Here is a 22,352-nt window from a genome sequence, read left to right as displayed (position 1 = left end):
GGGTGCTGGCTCAGCTAGTCAGAAATTCATTTCAAACCCAGCATTATCTCTGCAGCAAGTAACTTTTCCATTACTGCTCCTGTGGGGAGGAGATGGCAAGGAGAGGGGGGAAAAGAAGAGATGCCCAACCTGCCCATCATCAAGCAGCCTCTCAGTGGCTCTTAGTAAAGATGTCAAAGAAATACACATCCAGTAGTTTCAGGGGGCTGCCTTTGTTTTGCCTTTAAATAAGAGATATTTGACAATGTCTCAGTTTTTCAGTATGAAAATAACAGCACCTTTCTCCCTTATACCTTCACCTGCTGCATAAACAGCTTACCCTCAACTTTGCCAAAAACTGCTTCTAAGTTATAGTTTGACAAAAGCTATGAAAACACATCAGTACTGATCTGCAAGGAGGAGAGCAGGAACATGATAGGAGGATGTGCCTCAATTTCCCACACTGGTACAGCACTGAAAGAAATCTAAGTGGTCCAAATTTTTATGTGATGAATCACATATGCTCAGTGTGAGCATAAGGTCCATCACCCTAACTGTCCCTTCTGTGCTCCTTAGTCACAGAACAGGAAGTCAAGGATACTGTGTTCTATTACTGATTTTTGCAAGTGTCTAATCCCATGTTTCTCAGTTTCACAGAGTCTAATACTATGTGATGTTTGCTGTGACCCTGGGATTTGCATAGATAGCTTTGTTCACTTTCAAAAAGTTATTTTGGATCAGCATATGATCTGTGTTTAGTTCAAAGTAATAAAGCAATAAAATGCTTATAGGGAAAAATATGCAGGAAAATACTTTCTAATACCTTAAGAACTGCAAGAAATATGGAAGTAGGAAAACGTTTTCTTTCTAAGCAGTATAATTGATAATTGTCCCCAGGGAAGTGTGGGAGGGGGTTTCCTTCCTCCAAAGCATCTGCTACTAGCCACTGTCTGAGCTTGAAGGACTGTTTAGTGTGATCCCATTTGGCAAGCTCTATGTTTCTGTCACTTTTATGCTCTACCTTTTAGTTATTCACATGTTTTGTAGATTTGCAGTAAAAGTAATTTTGACTCCTCCAGCTGTTGATAAACTTGAGCTGTCAATGCACCAAGAGTGACTGCTTGGGCAGGCAAGGGAATATCAGTGTTTAGCCAGTAGCTTTTGTTTACTTAGCATTTACATCCATTTTGGGTTTTTTTTAGTTGGTTGGTTGATTGGTTGGTTTTTTTCCTGTGCCTGCAGTAGTCAGTAATAGTTACATACCTGAGAGGAATGTTGCAAATCTAAATTGACTTAATATTGATAATGGTCTTGGAATAGATGCCCAAAAAAAGAAAGGTAGTGTCCAATACCCTGAATTCAGCTTGACATAGGTGCAAAGGGGTCTCAGTCCTTGTGTCTGGTGCTTAGGAAATGATAGAAGATAACAAGAAGAGCTAGAAGAGCTATGGTAAGGTTAGGAGAAGCTGACTTTGGCTCATGATAAAAAAGGTGCATTCTACACTGTGGGAAAGAGCAGCATGATTGCTGCTTGGGCTTGTGTTTCTCCAGAGCATGTGGCAAAGGGAAGCTGCTGATGCATAGATCCACAAGCAGGCAGAAATTTAGAACCATTGGGGTAAACCTCTCTGATGCCCAGATTCCTGAGGGAATGAATAACCAGCCAAGAGCCAGTGAGCTATGGGCAACAGCCGTGCAAATGTGCAGATCAGCCTTGGGGAAAGTCCCAGATGCTGGAAGGTAACTGTCCCAAATGGCTGAGCTGTCACAGTGGATGTTTGTTCCTTTTTTGCCTGTTTGTTTAGAGCCTTGAGCTCAGATCTTGCATCTTTGCTCTTCCACTTGGCAATATTTAATTTATGCTGCCATTTATCTTCCATGTGAATGCTAATTGTCCACATTGCTAATGTGCAGTCATTAAATGGTTCCTTTGTACAGGGGGATGGTGGGGAGCCAGAGCATCAGATCCTTCCTCTCCCCTAAGAACTGTTAGGCATGTGTTATGAATTAGATTTGACAGGTCTGCAGCATCGTGGGTCTCGAGCTTCAAGAGTCCTCTCTGCATGGGCTTAGGGGGTGGGGTAGGTGGGAGGGAGGGAAGGCAGGGGGATGTTAATCCAAACAGCTAATCCACGACCCACCGAGCAGGAGGACCAGAGATACGGTGTACAGTAGGATCTGGTTATTTGCTGAGCAGTGTGTCGGAGATACGAGCAGCCTGATTTAGAAAAGGCAAGGCAAATCAAAGCGGCCATTTGGAATTTGTTGTGCCGTGGGAGGTGAGCACTAGGTCAGTAAAGTTCAGGCGGGTGGCTGCAGCATGAACTTCCTTCCTTTGTACCCACGTCTCTTCTACAGCTTCCACTGCTTGCAGAACCTGCAGTAACAGCAGCCCTGGTGATGCAGGAGGGAGCAGGGCTTCTCAGGATTCAACTATTGGTGCCCTAACTGGTCCAGATCAAGACCTGAAAGCCTCTTGTCTTTCTGCATATTCAGTCCCCTCTATTTCATGCACAGACCAATATAAGTAGGTCAGAAAATTATCCAGAGATTGGAAAAGAGATGTAGATAGGAGGAACCTACCTAAAACTCAGAACCATTGAATAGGTGTGCATCAAAGAACTAGGACTGGCCCAAGTCTCATGTCTCACCTCCTTGGCACATCTCACTGTCCTTGACTGTGTAGAAGTTTTGTCTGCTTATATCTCTTTACACATCTCTCTCCTGTTCTTTCTCATATATAGATTACCTGTTGCAACATGAAAGATAGTTCAACAGTCAACACTCTAGCCTGTATTTTGTTTGAGCTTTAGTGGTTTGCTTTTTATGCTTTATCTAGCCCTTTGACAGAAGTAAATAGCCCTTCCTCAGTGTCTAGTCTTGCCTCTGCCTATACAAACATTTATTTCTGACCTACTCTCTGATTTTTTTACCTGAGTATTGAACTGTGAAAAGGAAATTATAGAAAACCCTTTAAAAAGTCAACTTCCCATTTCCTCAACTCCACTGAAAAATAAATGATCCCACACAATTTTCAGACTTTTTCTCTGCTGGCTTTTCCTCTACATGTTGGCACCGAGACCGTGAGATTTGTGAGCCCAGGGTGCATCCAAGCCTGCCACAAAACACCTGCTGTTTTATTCCATCTCTCTCCATGGGTACAGGCCAGCTCTGGGGGCAGCTGGTGCTCACAAATTTTGAGGCACTTCTGATATAGGAATTACATTAGACTTCTATCTATTGAAATGTCTCTGTGAATGAGTGTACTAGTATAAATGCTCTTTCTTAATTCCTGGGAGAATAGGATAGTGTGTCTACATGGAGAAAAACTTCCTCTCCTTTAAAGGAGAAGAGTTTTCAGTGGCATTTTGCTGTGTGAAATGTTGGTTGCAGGCAGCTCTGCAGAAACAGCAACTGAATAGGATCTTATGCCCACAAGCACTTTGGCCAATGACAATCCTAAATTAAGTACATTGTGCCGAGTGCAAGTTGATCCACTGTGCAATACATGTAGTTAAGGAGGATGCATTCCTGTGCCCTCCTGTTCCTCTTCTAGCTTAAGCATCTGCCCTGCAAAACTACCTGTGTACCTTATTTCATGGCATCAGCCTGTTGTGCCCAGTGCCATCACAGATTTTATTATGTGGATAAATTTCTACTGGAGAGACCAGCCAAAGTTGTTTGTGTACTCTAAGCATAATTGGATACCCAGTCTCCAGAGATAAAAAATTAATGTGCTAACCTCAGTGTGCCTCCAAGCTGTCCTCCAGCTCCCCCACACAGTCATCTTTGAAACATTTTTATTTCCATCCAGGCAGGGGGCTGGCCATGAATAAATGACGAGAGTCAGCCCCTCAGTTGGAGACGAGCTGTTTGTTCCTCTCCACAAGCAGCATCAATTTGAAAAGCCACATCAGGCCTACTTTTTCCCTGCCTCAGTGCTGATCCTTGCTGGGGCCATGGTGGGAGCTACTTCTGAATGCAAGGATGCATCAGTGCCCACCTTGCAGCAAGATACCCTGCAGCAGGTGCTTTTCAGTGAAAATATGTACATTACCTTGAGTTGACTTCTTAGTCATTTAATCTGTTTGGGTTTTTTCTCTTTTCAGAGTTTGTTTTCATAAGGAAAAATACTCAAAATGCTAAAAGAAACAGTAATGATTGGAGAGTTTGAACTGTGTAAAGATTTCCCTTAAATCCTGTTTGCAGCTGTAAATTACTGAGATTTTTGTGTGTGTATTTTGCAATGCTGAGTGGAAAAAATAGATCGGTTGTTTAGAGTTATGGCATAGTGGAAAATCGCAAAATAGTCTCCTATGTAGACGGAGAGCTAATCTGCAACCCACTTTTTTGTTTGTTTGTTTGTTTGGATTGGAGTCATGGGATGGTTGTTTTGTTAGTTTGGTGTTTCTTTTCTATACTGCCTGGACAGGGACTAAAATGTTGTGGTTGATGTGCAACTGTCATTGAAGAGAAGCACCGAGTACTTCTCAGTAGTTTACGGGAAAATATTTCCAATCTGACTAATTGGTTTTTAAAACACTTTTGTTGCTTCAACAGCACATCAGCACTTGATTTAGGATGGTATCATTAATGTATTTGTAAGTTTTTTTCTTTTTCTGCTATCTCCTTGCTTTTTCTGCCTTTTTTTTTTTTTCCTTCTCCATGTAGAATTTGGACCAGTAAAATCCAAATGCTTTGACTGAATTTGAACTGAATAGGTGCTCTCTGTCTTCTCACACTCCTCCAGTGAGTAATTTCCAGAAAAAAGCCTACAAGATGTTGCAGAGACCCAATTCATGGCACTGGCCATTCTCACCTGAATATTGAGGGATGCTCAGATGGGGCTGTATTTTGGGCATTACAATATCTTCTTGAGGCGGGTTGCATCATGGGAATGATGTGCTTCAGTGGCCAGGCGCCAGGTCTAGAGAGGTACCCCTTAAAGACAAGAAATCTGTCTGCCTACTCTGTATCTCCTACTGTTTATCCTCATGAGGCACTAGACAGTTACAGTGTTTTACTCCTAGTAGTGGGCTTTCGGCTGATGCTTTAGGTGTTCCTGCAGAAAACTCTGTAAGGTCAGGGCACAGAAATTCTATGAAATGCTGCCTTAAGGTGGAGGAACACTGATTCCTGAAATCTACTGAATCCAGTCAATTGATGCTTTATTTTCCTAGCTGTACCTTCCAGCTACCTAGCTCATCTTCCACCTCTTTCATTAGCTGTTCAACTTAAGGGCCACACTTATTCCTGTAAAAGAGATGATCAAATGATCTTCCTTTCCCCACACTTAGAGGCTTCCTCTGACTTTTACAAATGTACCTCCTTCTCATAGTACTTCTTGTAGTGCTCCTTGGCTGTGCTTCTCTGTGAGCAGGGGCTGTAGGAAAGGCAAACCTTTCAGAGTTGCTAAAGGCTGTGCAAAAGCAACAGCTTCTTCTATCCCCACACTACCAGCTAACTCAAAAAATGAGATAAAATCCAGTTACTAGAGAGACCTAGCAATACTTTGGGTGGGTGGTTTGCAGCACCTCTCAGTAGCATATCCTGCTTCTCTGGCTGCCAGCAAAGGGCATGCCCATCCTGTGTGGGGGAGTGCAGCGTGGGGAGCCAGAGCTAGTGGAGGCCATGGGGCTGTGCAGGCTGATTAGCACGACTCTGGGAACAGAACGCCAGCCATTTCCCAGCGTTACACCCAAGTTCCAAGTGTGTTTGGTAGAAAAACAGCACCACATCAACACAGTGCTGCCTCCAGCCTGCTGCAGGGCCTTGTATCAAGTGCCCCAACACTTCCCAGTTTCGGGCCAGCCAACATGCTTATCTCTAGTGCTAACAACAGAGTAAGTGACTGGCAATTTCCTCTCATTCAGTTTGATTTACACTTCTTCCTGAAAAAAGGCAATGAAAAACCCATGCACTTAATTCACGGTGAGGCATCCGCAGAAATGGCTGTGCACATCCCTGCCTGGCTGCATATGTGTGAGAGAGCAAGAGCCTTGAGCGCCCTTGAGCTGTGCGTGGCCTGTTCCTCACCACACCAGCAGTTGTGTTCTTTTATTGTTCCTCCCCAGGGCAAGCTCTAGCCTTGAGCACAGAAGCAGCTCCCCAGTCCACCCCTCTGCCCCACCACTGCTCGCTGTACCCGGCAATAACGGGGACAGGAGGGGGTGCATGCCCTCACAGCCATCTCCCTCCTCTTCCACCAAAGAAAGCCACAGTCCAGGCACTGCTTTTCTTTTGCCTTCTCCTTAAAGCCATGTTTTCATTCAATCATCACAGTGTAATTTCTTTCGCGAGCCTGCCTTCCCTGCACTGAGCCATTCTGAGCAGCAAGCCGAGGGGCCGTGCTGCGATTCCTTACACCGGGAGAGCCGAGGCAGGCAGGTGGCGAGGCCAGCGCAGCCAGCCGGGCCCACGGTCACCATGGAGACGGGCCAGGCCTGCCAGGGAGGAGCGCTGGCAGCCGGGGGGGCGAGGACAGGCACATGGAGACATGGGTTGGGATTATCTGTCACCGAGGCCTCCAAGGGGCTTGACGTCTGCAGGCACAGGCTCTTGGCTGGCGTTCTCCTGCTCAGGCAGGCAGACACTAGACTTGCCCTTTGCCAGGGAGAAAAAGGGAGGAGCTGGAAAGGAAAACTGGCCCCATCTCACACAAAGAGTCTTGTAAATTAAACAAAAAAAAAAAACAAAACAAAACAAAACAAAAAACAAAACAAAAACCACCAACAAAACATCAACAAAAAAAGCAAATCCACCCCTTTTCCTCCATGGTGAAGTTGACTCAGGCCTACATGCAGGGTCCTGAGGTCTCTATTGTGTTCTGAAGATTCTTGTTGCAAACAGAGTAAAAGGCCTGATTCAAAGCCCTTTGAATTGAATTGAAAACCTCCAGTGTGCTTTATTGGTTTTGGATCAAACCCAGATGAAACAGGTAAGAGCTGGACAAAATGTGCTAGGAAAAATCCCTTTGTGAATGCATGTATCTCTGACTGTAGCCAATTCACTGTAATCATTGTAATAAATGATGCACAGCTCCACACCCCAGTGCAAGGCATGCACTCCATGCATTCTCCATCACCTTCCCAGCAATGTGGATATGACAAAAAACGGGGATAAAATGCTGCCAAACCTAGATGCATATCTAAAATTATGGTTCAGTATTGTGCTGTATTACCTACAGGCTGGAGAAATATACATGATGGTGTTTTTTCCCCCTGGAACAGAAAACCAGTATTTCTTTTAAGCACTGGTTCCACCTCACAAGTTTTTGAAGATTATGATACAAATAATCAAAATAATTTCAGAAATTAGAAATCAGAAAAATGGATAGATACAAGGTTCTATTTATTTGGGGTTTGTCTGTATATATTTAAGGGTCACATTTTGAAGAAAAACTATTTAAAATATCGGTACTCTGAGTTTTCTGTTTATAAAACAGAGACAAGAATTCCTTCTTCTGAACTTGCCTTCCATCCGAGGTATTTTCTGCAGCCCTGAGAAGCAGAAAACTTCTAATCTCTAAAAAGAGATTTTTATTGAGTCATGTGGCTTCAGGAGATGATGTAGAAAAGAAAATTCCTTATTTCTTGATGTTATTTCATTATAAGCAGCTTGCTTTTGTTATTAAACTGAAACTATGTGGAAGATAACTTACAGGGTTTTTTTGGTTTCTTGGGAGGGGCAAAGGGAAGCTAGAATTCTGTTGAGAGCCTCTGCCTTCGAAATCAAGAATGCACAGAAGTTATTTTATATATTTGAACTCCGTCAACTTGTTTAGTTTTCAGGTTTTGTCTACAGAACAAAGTTACTGTGTGATATACTACATAACGTATGTAATTTAGCAAACTTACTTTGCGAAAAGACTACTGTGAATGATGGTACTGTATTTTAAGTAGTTCTTTATTCTGCTCAGCTTGTTATAGCTTGAAATTAACTTGATTAGGCTGAGAAGGAAAAAAATGTTTTAGAATAAGTGCATACCAAATTTATTTGAAAATACTGACTTTATTTTCACTCTGCATCCTGTCTTCACATGAATTACCTTTCACATTCAGGGAAGCTATTATAACTACAGAACTTTCCATGTCTCTCCTTAATCAATTTTTTAAAATATTTTGAAAAAAATTGTATACTCAATTTTAGGGGAGATGTAGATGAAGACAGGGCCTTTGATGAAACCTGAAAACAGCCCTAAGTTGAAATGGCAAGAGGCACTGATTTAAGTACACTTCCTGTGAACAAACCTTAGCTCAGGCAATACTCAAAGCTTCTCAGAGCTTTTGATCTGTTTTTGCAGTTTGCAGTGTAAAAGAACTGTCCTATCTTGAGTAAGATAGGACAAGGCCATGGCTGGTTTTCAAGCCTTTTCTATTAAACAGTTCCTAATTATGAGTGAGGTTTTTTTAACCAAATCCTTGGAAGCAGTCACCTGATATAAATGAGTCAACTCTCTGCTAGGGAGTTGATTCTTGCTAGTTGAGCTGTTTGGCTTAAACTTGCACCTTCTATTTGTTGATCACCTTATGCAAAAAGTGAATACCAAGTTAATTACTATATCTCAAATGAAAAACAGCAACATTATTCCAAAGGAAATGGATTGTTTTTTCTAGTGAATCCATAGTTTTATTGATTTAGGGGTGAGATTAAGGTTGGGCTTTTTCTGCATGATACCCTATTCATGAAGATTGCACATTAAATCTTTCTATTTTTCCATTGTTTCCTAATTCCTTCATCATTTGCTAATGACAGTAAAATAGAACTAGAAACTCTGAGGATATATGCAAAAAAAGTTCCTTTGAAAGTAAGAACTCTGCCATCTGAAAATTTCTTTATTCTCAAACCTTCTGTGATTCAGTCTGTGACTTAATTCACTGTATGGTACTGATCAAGAAAATAAGCTTAAGTCAGGTTTGGTTCTAGTTTTTGCACCTGTTAGAACAAAAAAAAAAACAAAACAAAAAAAAAAAAAAAAAACCCAAAAAAACCCCAAAACATTGAAGAGAATTACACTTGTTCGAGCTTGTTTGGCTCTAGAGATACATCATTTAAGATATCATTAATGTAGCTTCAGGAACTTCTCATCTGTCTATGATTTTTCAGGCCTGATATCTCTATCACACTCTACCGAGCCAGGTTAATAAGTGAGCACACAGACATCACATTAAAAATTAAATAAGTTGGAAGAAAACAAGGAAGAAAAGAAAGGGAAAAAAAGGAAAAGAAAGAGAAGAAAGAATAAGAGAAGAGTGATCCAATCCAATGTTTATTCCCTTTCCAGTGGTCTGGGAGAATCCCTTCAGCTTTATCATACTCAGCAAATACCCTCCACCTCTCTCACACACTGCAAATGAATTGATCAGTGTATGTATTTTTGAGTCCCCCTGTCCCATTTCTAATTTGACAGTCAGTGGATCTTATGGTCATAATCCATGTTGAAAAAATTTAAGTCAGTATATTCAGAGTATTAATTACACCATTATGAGTAGTGGTAGAAGTGGAGCTCTTTCCTAAGTCTGCTGGCTGGCACCCTGACTGCTTGTTTTTATTTGTGGCCTTGCCATAGGATTTTTGTGTGTTTGAGGATAAGCCAGTTTACCACTCTACCTCTAAGCCTTTCAGCTTTAAAATGCAACACAACCTCACCATGAGACTTAATTAGGGTCCAGAACACTTTGGTTAGAATCAATGGCAAAAGAGGCTTTTGACCTCACTGAAGGTTAATAATAGGACTTTCATTTCTGTAAGGCACTTTAAGAAACTTGAATGAAAGGTGAAATAATTTAATAAAGGACACCAACAAAAAAAGTCACTGAATTCTGAGGTTGGTGAGTTTGCGTTGCACGTGGCCTGTCTGTAGATGCAGAATAATATAAAGAGGGAATTACTTAACTTTTTCAAAATGGGGCTGCAGTGGGAAATATAAATGCTAGGGAGGTCTGTTTTTTATACACAAAATATGGACCAGCAGCAACTTTATGATCATTTTGTTACAGCTCTTAAAATGAGCTGGTGTGATAGACTTCCACCTGGTTCCTGTTCTTTTTTTGCTTATCTTGCAAGCATGTATTAAATGCCTTCCTGGAACAGACAAAATGCTAATCTGACACTGGGAACTTCTCTCTTTTTTTGAGCGAGTTGGGAATCTGTCAACCAGGATCATTTCAGAGCAAAGTCCATTGTTTAATAAATACTGTCAGGATCTCCATGACCACAGAGGAAGATAGTGATATATTTGCAGCCTTATGGGTTTTAATTTTCTTCTTAATTTCACCTTACCTGGACTCTTTCAGTTCCAATCTCCAAAAGTTCAGCTGATCAACATCTGGAAATAAATGAATAACTAGATGCACCCAAACCAGAAAAGCAGATTGAGCTTGGAGGAAATTTTAATTTTAAGTGTATGTCTTGGACTGCTACCAGAAGCCCTTTAGAATGTCATTGTTCTTTGGGGGAAATTTGAATGTGGACAAAAAGACTGTTAATAAAGGCTGTTAAAACATCTGTTTAAAATCTTCGAGTTACAAAATATGCATTAAAAAGATAATTGAATAGAGATGGTACAGTTTAAAGTTCTTCATTTTCTCATTTGTAAAGTTCTTTATGCAGTAGGCTTAGGCCAGGTATGCCTACTGGCATATAGCTGGATTTTTAATGTTCAAAGAGAAGAAACAAAGACCAACCATTACCTCTACTCCCTTCCCCAGTTCATAGTTAGAGTGTACAGGAAGATGTTTTCCTTCTCTGGAGAGCAGAGGAGGGGAATGGCAGTTGTGAGCAAGAAAAAAAGAACATTGCTGTTCTGCTCAACTAAGAGGAATGCAGAAGACCTCTGCCCTTCTCTTCTTCCTAAGGGATCTGCATCCTCCTCTACTTAAGATCAGTGTGTGTCTGCTCCTTTCCAAGTATTCCTAGCTGGAAAATAATAACATAATCTTGCTCCTTTTTTTCTTGGCTGAAAAAGGTTTTTAACTCTGCTGGTTGGGATGTCTGCCCCAGGCTCACTCTGAGCCTGTGCTGGGTGCTGGAGTAGTGTTGGACCCTTCCTGGTCATCCCAGGGAACATGACTGCTGCAGGGGGGCTTGAGTCTTGGGTGAAACATCCCCAAATGGCTTTGGCTGTGAATTTTCAGGAGCTTTTGAACCAACCTTCTGGCTAAAGACACCCTGCTGCTTAGAGATGTAGTCCCCTAAGAAGCTACTTGAAATAAAACCACTAAGGATACCTATCCCCCCATCTTCCCACTGTTGACTTTTGAGTTCTGGAGACTGCATTTTTCCTTTATGAATTTGTATTTTGTGGGATTATGATGATGACTGCTGCCTGAAAAACCAAGTTTGGCTTACTGTCAGCATAGGTCTTATCCTGCCTTAGGGATTGCCTCTATACCTGAATGTAACAAGTCCCTGAACTGCAAAGGCATATCTGGAAGCATGTCCTTGAGAGGGAGCAGCCTGGCTGGGATTATAAAGGAAATAGTAAAGGGCATTTCAAGCAAAATAGATACAACCCAGAGTGTATTCAAAATGGAGGTGGTTTATGCAGTTCACTTTTTTTTCTGATTGACAATGTTTTGGGAAGACTGTGGCCTGCAAACTCACTAAGCTAGCACCATATCAAGGATAAGGGGCAAACGTCCAAGTGAACGCTCTTGTAGTAAATCCGATTTCTAACCCAACTACAGCCCAGAAAGGACCAGACGGGGTCATCATTCCCAATAACTACTGTGACTTCTGCCTCGGAGGCTCCAATATGAACAAAAAAAGTGGCCGGCCTGAGGAACTTGTATCATGCTCAGACTGTGGGCGCTCTGGTAGGTGACTCCTTGCATCTTTCTTGTACAAAGGCATTTATGTGATTTGGTTTTTGCACCTTCTGAACATTTTGAAGAAAGGCAGCAAATTTGGGAAGGGATAGAAGGTGGAATCTTACCTCTGTGTTTGTGGGAAAGGATGACTGAAAAATTTTATATTATAAACCCCATTGTTGGATTCACATATTTAAGCTAATGGGGTCTTATGAAATAATGAAGTTTTAGTTTATTTATTGGCTTTTGGGAACATTGGTACATGTACTAGTTGTTCTTCACGTGGAAGGAGAAAATCTTATGGCAATTTTACAGAATGGTCTCTGTCTTTAAATGCTGTAATTACAGCTATAAATTACTTAAAAGACTTATGAAAGTTGCATGACAAGCATTCCCATTGATTACACATTTCATGCATTTCTTCATGCAAAAAAGAGGGACAAAATTACAGGGTAGGTATGGGGCTAGCTGTCTAGAATTATCCTCTTACAAGATGTCTATCATTAGTTTTGTTTAAAGAGGTTTTTATTTCTCCCTTTTCTTCCCTTCTTTTTTTTAAATATAGGCAATTTTGTTTTTCCCATTTTGAGTTGTCTTTGTTTCTGAGCTGTTGTTTTCTTCCTTTCTTACATTTTTTTCCTTTTTTTTTTTTTTTTAAATTTTATACCAGCTGAACAGTTATTTGTAGTTTACCTAGGAGGTAGTGGTGGTGGTAGAGGGATTGGGAGACCTTTAACAACTGAATGTTCCAGCATTGGTCCAAGTTTCCACTTGTGATATTTTTGTTTTGTGGTGATCCCAGTGGTAATAAGATGGTCATATAGAAATCTGAAAACCAAGGAGGCCTTGAAATTCAGTATGAATGCTGCTCCTTCTATACTGTAGTCACTGAAAGATGTCTGTTGCTTCATGACTGAAATGTGATGTGGAATGTTCTCATGCCAAGGAAATGGCCTTTTTATGCTCCTGCTGAAATTGATAGTAAGCCTGTTACCATGTTCAATGGGAGAATGATTAGACTCTCACTGAAATTGCCTTCTGCAGTTGTTGTGACCTCTGAAGACATTCTGAAATGATACTGGTCACGAGAGGATCAATGGCAACTCCTTTGGTTTTCTCCAGGGGCATCCTTATGAATGCTGTGCAGTCAGAGACGTGGACCTTTTAGTGTATATGTGATTGCTTCTCATAACTGAAGGGGAAAGTCCATGGGGTCTGTGGTGCCATCTTGGAAGATTATTGCCCTTTGCCTTGATTGTTATATTTCAGTATAACTAATTTCAGCATTGTCCTGATATGGCACAATGAGATGGAACCATATTTTATTGCTACTTAGACATTTCTATGGTGGTTATATCAGAATGCAACACAAATACATTAATTCCCTTGATTCCTTAGTGTGATAGAACAAGTAGATCAGCCTGTAGCCTAAACTGTGTCAAATAAGTTCCATTAAATCCTATCCTTGTACAAATTCTGATCCACTTGGGTCATTCATAGGGTTTGCAATGCTGTGACTGATGTGTGATGAAAGTGATTAAGGTATAACCACACACTAATCTCTAAACTAAAACAATGAAACCTTTTTGGTGTCTGCCATCTTTCTCTTTTATAATGATGGAGAATATTTTCATTACACTGAAGGAGAGGTCATGGAAATTATATTGCTTCTTCTGTTCACAAAGTCAGTAAAATCACATTTCTACAATATGGTTTATCTGCCAATTATTTTGTTATATCCATTTTCTTTTTTGTGAACAGGATTTACTTCTTTCTGTCTCAAGCAATGCAGTGTATTTGTTTTATGGCTGATTCCTGTAGCTGGAGCAGGGACCCAACAGTTGGTTGCTTAATACCATGCTACTGTTTGTGAAAAACGAAATAGCTGTTCCCTAAAATCTCACACTTCAGTTTTGCTGGGGCACAAGAGATACCTTTTTCTCTACCATCCCTAAAGAGGGAATTTGAAGGTCATACTATTAATCACATGAAAAGTTTGTCTGAGAGAGAAAACAAACCTCAATTTCACAGATTTCAGTATTTGGCTTCTTTTTTTAGGAATCTTCTTATGGTTGTTGTTGCTGTTATTGGTATTGTGTGGACAATTTCCTGTTTCATCTTGAAAGTTGGATTGACTCACACAAATTTGAACTTTCCAGTGTTTCCCAAGATGGGTTACTTCTCAGTTGTTTTAGTTGTTGAACTGTATATATTAGTTTTGGGGTTTTTTTTATTTTTGAAGGATGTGCCATGAAATTTGTATTAAAGTATTGATTTAGGTTACTTTCACTTAGTCTTCAAAATGTATTTAATTTTGTCTGCAGAGGAGGTTCTTTAGGATCAGGTGAAAAATGGGGATAAAAAATAGTCCTGAGGTTGATGAGGTATCTAGTGGCTTACCTTTCTATAGCAGAAAATTTGTGACTGTTGATGCCATTGTGCTTAGAGCTAACAGTGTCTCATTACTTACATGGTCTAAAAATATTTTAAAATTTATCTAAGTAATCATGAGGAAATATTTTACTGTCTTTTGAAGAGAGGAAAACATGATTAACCCTTTCGCTGCTGTAGCTATGGGCACCTGTGGTGTTTGTAGACTTTTTTTCTTGGAAAGAGAAACTGATCCTTTGTTATTTTTCTTACCACAGTTCTACCTATGCTGTGTTGTTGGGGTGCGCGGGCGCATACAAGCGCACACCTATGAGCTTGATAGTCTGACTTGCTTAATGATAGTGAAAATGATGAAAAAAATGATGATGCCTGTTGCTTAACCCATGTGCTGATATATTCATCATACATGTCAGCTCATTTGGGAAGAGAAGGCAGGAGGGACGAAGCAGCGCCAGCACGCACTACGGAGGACTTGTTCGGTTCCACGTCAGAAAGCGACACCTCGACCTTTCATGGCTTTGACGAGGACGATGCAGAAGAGCCTCTCTTGAGCCGAGGAGGTGGCTGTGGTGGCAGGTCTCCCTCTGCAGACAAAAAGGGCGGCTGCTAAAATAACTAAAAAGACACAGAAACTCTGAAACTCTGAGCTGTCCTTTTCACTACTAAGATTATTACATTTTTTGGTTTGTTTTTTTTTTTTTTTTTTTTTTTATTTTAGGTCCTCTTGGGTTTTTGGTTGGTTGGTTTTTTCCTCCTCCCCCCCCTTTTTTTTTTTTTTTTTTTTTTTATTTTAGGTCCTCTTGGGTTTTTGGTTGGTTGGTTTTTTCCTCCTCCCCCCCCTTTTTTTTTTTTTTTTTTTTTGTTATGTTTTCCCTGTGGGGTGTACACTGAAAGCACAAGCATTTAAATCTCTTGACAACTACTTTGAAGAGACAGAAGGTTTTTGATTCTCCTGTTTTCTTTTTTTCTTTTTCTTTTTTTTTTCATTTTAATTTGGTTTTATCACATCTCCCCTCCTTCTCTTTCTCTTTTGAAACATAAAAAGCATAAAAAGTGGATTTAATATTTTTTTTAATAGTGAGCAGAGTTGATTTTCTTGTCTTTTAATATATATATCAGCAAACCACAAAAAATACAGATGGGTTGGAGAACAGAAAGTAAACCCAAATAGTTTTTTTTAATTATTATTATTATTTATATATTCTATGTATTATTAGAAAAACTACTTTTTAAATAAAAAAATAGAAAAAAAAACCAACAAAAAAGCAATGGATGTCTGCTTGATAATAGAACTGTTTCTAGAGAACCACTGTGGGTGGACTCTGTCAGGGGACAAAGAAACCCTTGATGTGATGGCATCTACATTTTGAGATTTTGCACTTACTGTAGCATGTGAAGTCTGGCTCTTCTCATACATCTGCTCTGCTACAGCCTGAAAATACAAGCAGCACCATCGAAGACCATGGCCTTGGGGAACACATTTCCATCTCCTTTGGACACCTTTACACTCAATAAATCTCCTCCCTGCATCCCTTCATGTCTTCCCCACACCGTTCTACTTTTTTTTTTTCTTTTCCTTCACCTTTCACTTGATGGACAGCAATTTCCAAGCATAGGGATGGAATATGAATGGCAAGTCATAGACATCACAGAAAAAACAAATGGAGGAGCAGAATCCTGGAAGAAATTACATGGAAAAATACCTCACCTATATTTTTCTTTCCATTTTTAAATTTCAATTCACAGCATTTTTTCCTGTGTTGCCCTGTTTTTTCTCTCTGTAGTGTCTCACGAGACACTTTATTTGCTTTTTAATAGCTTCTTTTGAAATAAACCAAAGCAATACTAACTAAATTTCCAAGGGCAATGGAGAAGAGAGTGACTCCCTTCCAAGCAACTTTCCCAGAAAGGAGGAAACACGCAGCAGGATTCGAAAGGTATGTCCGAGCTGAAATGTCTTTCACTCAATTGTGAAATTTCTTGCCCTGGCTTTTCAGCAAACCCCTGACTGAGCTTTATTGTAGCAGCAAGCCCCATGGATTAAATTGTATTATATGTATGTGCCACATTCATGCCCCTGGTGAAACTAATGGAAGTTTTGTGAGAGCAGGATCCAGACTTGTGTACAGTCAGAAGTGATGCAAAAGGAGTCAGTGCCTAGTTATGTTTCGTTGTTTTAGTGCAGGCAAAACTCTCCCTGGGGCAGGGGCATGGCTAAGTTCTAAAGACCTATTTTTACTGATGTACATAATGCAAACAGGGTGAAATCATGACCTGATTTAGAGCAAAGGCAAAAGAGACATTTCTCTGGACAGTGCCTAATCCTTAAACTGTAGGTGTGTGTTATTGATACCAGAGTAAAAATCTTAGCCTTTCAAGAAGGAATTTGGATATGTACAATGAAACAAGCCAGACGAAATGGACTCCAGTTTTCCTGCTTCTTTGCTAGGGTAGTCTGTCTGTGAGAGTAATTGCAACTCCCTCCACCACCTTCCAACTTTGTAGAAAAAAGAGAAACAATTCAGTCTCTTGGTTTTTTTATTGCTCTCTTTAGACATGGAATGAGCAGTGGCCAAGTTCTTCTTTTAGGTATACAGGCATAAATCCAGACTATAAACTAACTGATGTCTAGATTACATTAATAATCTGCCTTCAGGATGCTGTTAGAAAACATTACAAATACTTCTCTGTGTGTACATCAAAGGACAGTGCATGCCAGAGCCATGCACGCTTGTCAGGAGAGAGCCTTGTTTAAGCTTGTTTTCCCCATTTTGATAATTCTTTTCTGTTGCTATTGTGTTACTCCTGATTTATTATAATCAATCAAGTGTCAAATCAATTATATTTTGACATAATGCTGTCAATGAGAAGTATACTTTAACTGATAGAAACATTCATTTCTTCCACAACCAGTCCTTTTTTTCCTCCGAAACAGTGCCAGACAAATTGATAATGTTTTGCTACTCTTCTGTATTTACTAAAGCTCAGTCCTTGCAGCACCTGAATTAGGTAGCTGAAACCTACCCAAGTACATCTTTCTGAAGAACTCCCATCACTGTATAAACTGCAGAACAGGCATACTCTAAATGGAGTTTTTCCAAGTGGAGTCCTTAACACTGTCTTTTGTGAACCATGCCTAACGCATTGTGGGCTCTTTTGGAATACAAACAATAATCAGATGCCCACAATTCATTAAGTCTTGAATTAGTTTCACAAATGCAGTTACTATAACAATGCATAGAGACTTAATCCTTTTGCAACCAAACCACCCATCTTTGTGACAACTGGGTAGCACAGTACCCTCAGAAAGAAGCCACAAAGCTCACGGAGTGCATAAAAATTGCCAGCTGACATCTACAGATAGCGTAGAAAATATCCTCACAGTTATTTATATCATTAATGTGTATATGGGTGTTCACTCATTCAATATAGTCCTAAAAAACCAAGTGAGATAAAATTAATTCACTTTTATGTAGTGAGAGTAGTTCTTGGATTCCTCAAGATCCCTTATGAGATTGGCATAACCCACATGAGTTTAGTCCAGCAAGATAAGCAGTGTGGTGCTGACCATAGGAAGGCATTGATCATAGCGAGGAAATTAGGAAATTAGGATGTAGAGTTGGAAACTAAAAGAGTACTTGTTTAAGCTAGATTGTAAGTTGAGTTAATAGTGAATATGGCATGGAGTGATAATATGGAAATGAAATATTCTCAGGATATGTAGTGCTGGAGTGAAGGCTGGGAACAGAGAAAGAAGGTTGGTAGTTCCTGAGTTGAAGGAAGATGAAAGCAAAGCAAAGGGGCTGCTACACAAGACCCTCTCATGAGGGGAAGATGACAATGTTAATGAGGCAGAAAATATATAGGAGAATGTTTCATAAGTGCAATCAAAAAAAAAAAAAAGGAGATTGACACTAGCCATAACCAACTCAGAAATGAGAGAACTGCACAATATCAATTGTATCTTAAAGGGCACGTAGGTCCCAAACCAAACTAGGGAGGCATAAAAAAAGTTTGCAGTGTGAATTCTGTTTTGTAACTAAACATTTATCTTTGAATTCAGAATGAATTGTGATGTTCTTTATTCCCCAGTGATTTCAGCAGTTCAATAAAACTTTCTGTTCTTCATAAATTCTTCAAAGGTGTAGCCCTTCAACTAATCACAACCCTGGCTATTCCAGTTCTTCTCCAGAGATGTCCTTCTTATTACAGGAAGGTTGGCACAAGGCCTTCCAAAGATTCTCCTGAAACACATGTTCCCAACAAACCACATACCAAAATAAGACAACCCCAATGTGAAACGTGAATAAAGGGGTGTTTCATTTCAGGCCCTTAATGCAGACTTTTCTATGTTAAGTCATATAAGCTGTCTCCTCAGGCACCTTTCCACTGCTTCATCCTAAAGGATCTTAGAAAACACACATAGTTTCTGGAGTCTTCTTCTGCTAACTCTGATTCACAGATGTGAGCAGGAGAATAAAGGAAGTGGCATGCTGCTTAAGCAGCTGATAAGGGAGAAGAAAGGCTATGTGGAGTGAGCACTGATCCTCAGCCTATTCCCTTTTGAGGGATTTAATTAGTTGAAATTTTAGCAGGGACAGACCTCAGCTCTTCCACAAAAACAGTATAAGATTTCAAGCATGATAGTATACATTGAGAAAATTTTAAGTGAATTTTCTAGCATAGAAGTTAAAAAGTAAAAGGAGAAACAAGGATGTGGTAGAAGAGGAATGGAACTGAAATCTGACTTGCTTCACCTTGCATCTCTTCTCTTCATTCAGACACTCCCAGTTTTGTGGGTTGTATATTTATTTCTTGAATGGTGCTTGGAATAACATCGTATGTAAGTGGTAAGGTCATAAATGGTGAGCCTAGGCTGCTGAAACAAGGGCCAGAGAGAACTTTACCACTGACTTCAGAAGGATTACAACTGGGCTTTCTTAGCTATTGCTTTTATTGAATGAAACCTCTCTGTTAATACGCTTGCCGGGATGGTGTAGACAAGCTTTGAGATGGCCATTTGTTTCAGCAGAATGTGTTATTAGAGTCCCCTCCCCGCATTGTTTTGCCTTTGAGCTTTTACATTAGTTATTCATTTTGAGTTCCAGTTTGCCATGTTACAGACTTCAGCTTAGGCTCTTGATTGAAGACAGAGACTCAGTTTGCTCCCTGCTGATGCAGGGAGCAAACAAGAACTGCACCCAGAGAGTCAGAGTCCAGAGAGTGCTGGGGCACCACTCTGTTCTCTCATGCCTGCTTTGCCTTTCTTTGGTTAATTCTTGCAGTGATATTTTGAGATGGGCCCTAAAATAATAGTTCAAATACCATAAAACTATGGAGTTTTCAAAGCCTGGCTCTTCATGCAATTTGCCTCTTCCCGATGGCAAGCAGTTTTACTGAATCAAATCCTCAAGCAAACATTGTATTGACCCCACTGGGAGTCATCTTATAATAAAAACTGCAAAATAGGCCCAGTGTGTTTTGTGCTGCTACATATTAAGATGTTTCCAATAAACACTCATTTCATATTCTCTCTTTTCTTTTTTTTTTCTTATTTATATGAAATTTGTAGCTATAAGTAAAGTATGAGGCACATGCATGAATTCACGCTCACATGGGGTTGTTTTGACAAACCTCTCAGTGCAGAAATTCAGCTGGGATGAGTTTTTGCTGACTAAGCCATTACAACAAACCCCTACCATTCTTTGTTCTCATTGCCAAATACCTACCAGTTGAAAAAAAACCCCAACCTGTATAAATACCATAGAATACTGAAATTGAGTCAGAACTATTTTGATGGCCGTGTCTGTACTTCCATGAATACTAAGTTGCCAATTTCAGAGTAGACAAGTTGCAATAACATTTAGGAAAAAAACTCAGCTCTTGGGATTTCCAGGCCTGATAGCTCTGTTAAGTGGATGCTGCCAGTTCATATTTTTGACTTCTTCTTTTGGTGTCTGGCAGCTCCTAAGATTTTGGACCTTCATTTAGTCTAGAACTGATATGAGAGATGTGGGAAGAGGCACTTGCATTTTGTGGAAATAAAGACATGATTTTATTTGCTATCTAATCCTGCTCAGGATCTTAGCAGTATGTAACTTAGTCGATTCATGGAATAAATGCAATGAAAAATGAAATTTTTCATTCTTTCCAGAAGTTATTGCATTGCTGCCACCCCATGTGTATCATTTAGACTTCTGAAAATGTCTTTTGTGCCATGCTGTATATGCTTGTGGCTCCCTACAAATAATTAGTAATAGAGGAGGGTAATTAGAGCAGGATTTTGCAAGCAAAGGTCTTAACCTCTACTGAAGAGACAGATATCTAAGCTGAATGATGAAGGTTATTTAATAATGTTCCCAGTAAGAAAGATTGACAGTGTGCAGTGTCTTTCTTTTCGATATGCTTTTTCTTATCCTATTTGTTTGCTTTTTGTTCATTTATGGCTTCCACAGTCAGTTGAAACTGAGTCTATTGAGCTATATTTTCAAGGAACTAGAATGCAAGCAATGTTGGAAGCTTGGTTTGTGCTGTTTCTGTTTTTCTTTTTTTTTTTCTGAACACGTGCTTTTATTGTCTGCTTGAGTTTTAGTTTTACTTTGTATTGCCTTTCCCTCTGCAGTCAGCCCTGCCCTCATGGATTCCAGCAGCCTTCAAGCAAAACATTTCAGAAGAAGACCGAGAGAAGTCAGGATGCTTTGATACTTCTTTCCTTGCCCTGAGTCTTCCATACCTGAGTTCCATCTGGCACAGGAGTCTGGACTGTGGGAAGTTGGCTACCAACTGTTGAGAGAAGTTCTGGGGATGCCCTAAGCTGGTGCAATACAAAGAAGTTTTTTGAAGTCTTGATTTCACTTTCTTTTAAGTGTGTGTATAAACCCAGGTCAGACTGGAATTGATCTACAGTAGAACTGACTGAAAAACAAACAAACTGAAAAAGACAACTATTTTATTTATTTCGATATTTAAGAAAGAAGTGCTGAAGTTGCACAGTATTTTTGTTTGAAATACATTTTACTTCAAATTTTAAATGCAATTTTGTGAAGACATGAAATTTTAAAAAGCACTTACTGTAAAATAAAGACTGAATATTTACTTTAAGGAAAAAACTTTTTTTAAATAATGAAAATAAAGGTCAACTCTGCTCTCTCTCTTACTTTAAAGAAGCCATTCATACATGTGCTGGGTATCTTTGTTTTTTGAAAATTGGATGTGGTAAGTGAAGATTGTTCTGGTTTATTTTCTCTTTAATAATATTATCCTGTTAGATGCTTAAAACCTACTTTGCTGTACTGTGTTAGGCACAAAAACTGTTGGAGTAGCAAAGACCAGGCTCAGTGGTTGAATTTATTTCTTACTAGATTTTGTGTCTATTTCAAAGGACTGTCTTCTCCCAGTAGGATTGATGTGTCTCTTCTGCATGGTAAAAGAGGTTTGCTCTTGAGCAACTCTGTGAAATACTTCTGCTGAAGGAGGGCTTTAAGAACTGAAAACAACTCTGATAATTTTTATATTATTTTTTGCTTTGGTAATTCCACAGCTGATTGTGAGTTGGTTGTAAGGGAAGTATCTAAATGTTAGGTGCTCTTGGCATGGATCTTTTTGTCAAGGATGATGTCACGTGTAGAAAACTTGTGTATTTCAGCCCTTTCTGAAGTGGTAGTGGACTTTGAAAAACATATAGGTGCAACTACACGTCTGCAATAAGCAACAGGGGTTATTATGCAGGAGAAAAATACAAGTTCCCACAGCTGTATTCCTAAGTTGTCCTGTGAGGCAGCAGGGAGAGATGGTCTCATCCCAAATTCTGAATTGTTAGGCATTTTCCCAGTGAAAAAGGAGGGGTTTGTTGGCTGCCATATCTGCTTGCAGTGAATAGCACAGGTCTGCTCAGTGCCATGTGTGATGCAGTCTAGTAGGGATGCAGGATAGCCTTGTGTCTTAGAAGAAGAGTATTGTTACAGAGGAGAAGCAAACTGAGGGCAAACCACACCAACAGTTATTGGGATTCACTCTCAGGGTTTAGACAGGAAAAAAGCAGTTTTGTTAATGTGGCTTACGTTGCTTTCAGAATGAAAAAACTATGTCTACAAAAATGCATGCTGACTAGGTGAAGCTGACAGAAAACCTGATACTGTCTTTTGTTTCCTGCACTCCTAGAACACAAACTCA

General features: G+C 39.8%; 1 protein-coding gene across 6 annotated transcripts in view; it reads left to right on the top strand.

Annotated features, from left to right (window-relative positions):
• Nucleotides 1–22,352, top strand: part of DPF3 (double PHD fingers 3) — a 154,716-nt gene that overhangs the window by 114,771 nt on the left and 17,593 nt on the right. For 2 of the 6 annotated variants that reach the window (XM_053945329.1, XM_053945333.1), the window contains 2 exons: nt 11,667–11,795; nt 14,594–14,826. The exons of 1 other annotated variant lie outside the window; for it this stretch is intronic. In XM_053945329.1, the coding sequence (XP_053801304.1) occupies nt 11,667–11,795; nt 14,594–14,790 (326 nt within the window). In that variant the 3' untranslated portion in view covers nt 14,791–14,826. Of the gene's footprint in view, nt 1–11,666; nt 11,796–14,593; nt 14,827–20,802; nt 21,371–22,352 lie in introns of those variants that run through there. 3 more of the 6 variants (XM_053945328.1, XM_053945330.1, XM_053945332.1) reach the window with 2 other exon arrangements.

This window comes from Vidua chalybeata, chromosome 6 (assembly GCF_026979565.1).
Source record: "Vidua chalybeata isolate OUT-0048 chromosome 6, bVidCha1 merged haplotype, whole genome shotgun sequence".
Lineage (NCBI taxonomy): Eukaryota > Metazoa > Chordata > Aves > Passeriformes > Viduidae > Vidua > Vidua chalybeata.
The sequence above is the reverse complement of the archived record's forward strand: the minus strand, read 5'-3'. Positions and strand labels throughout refer to the sequence as shown.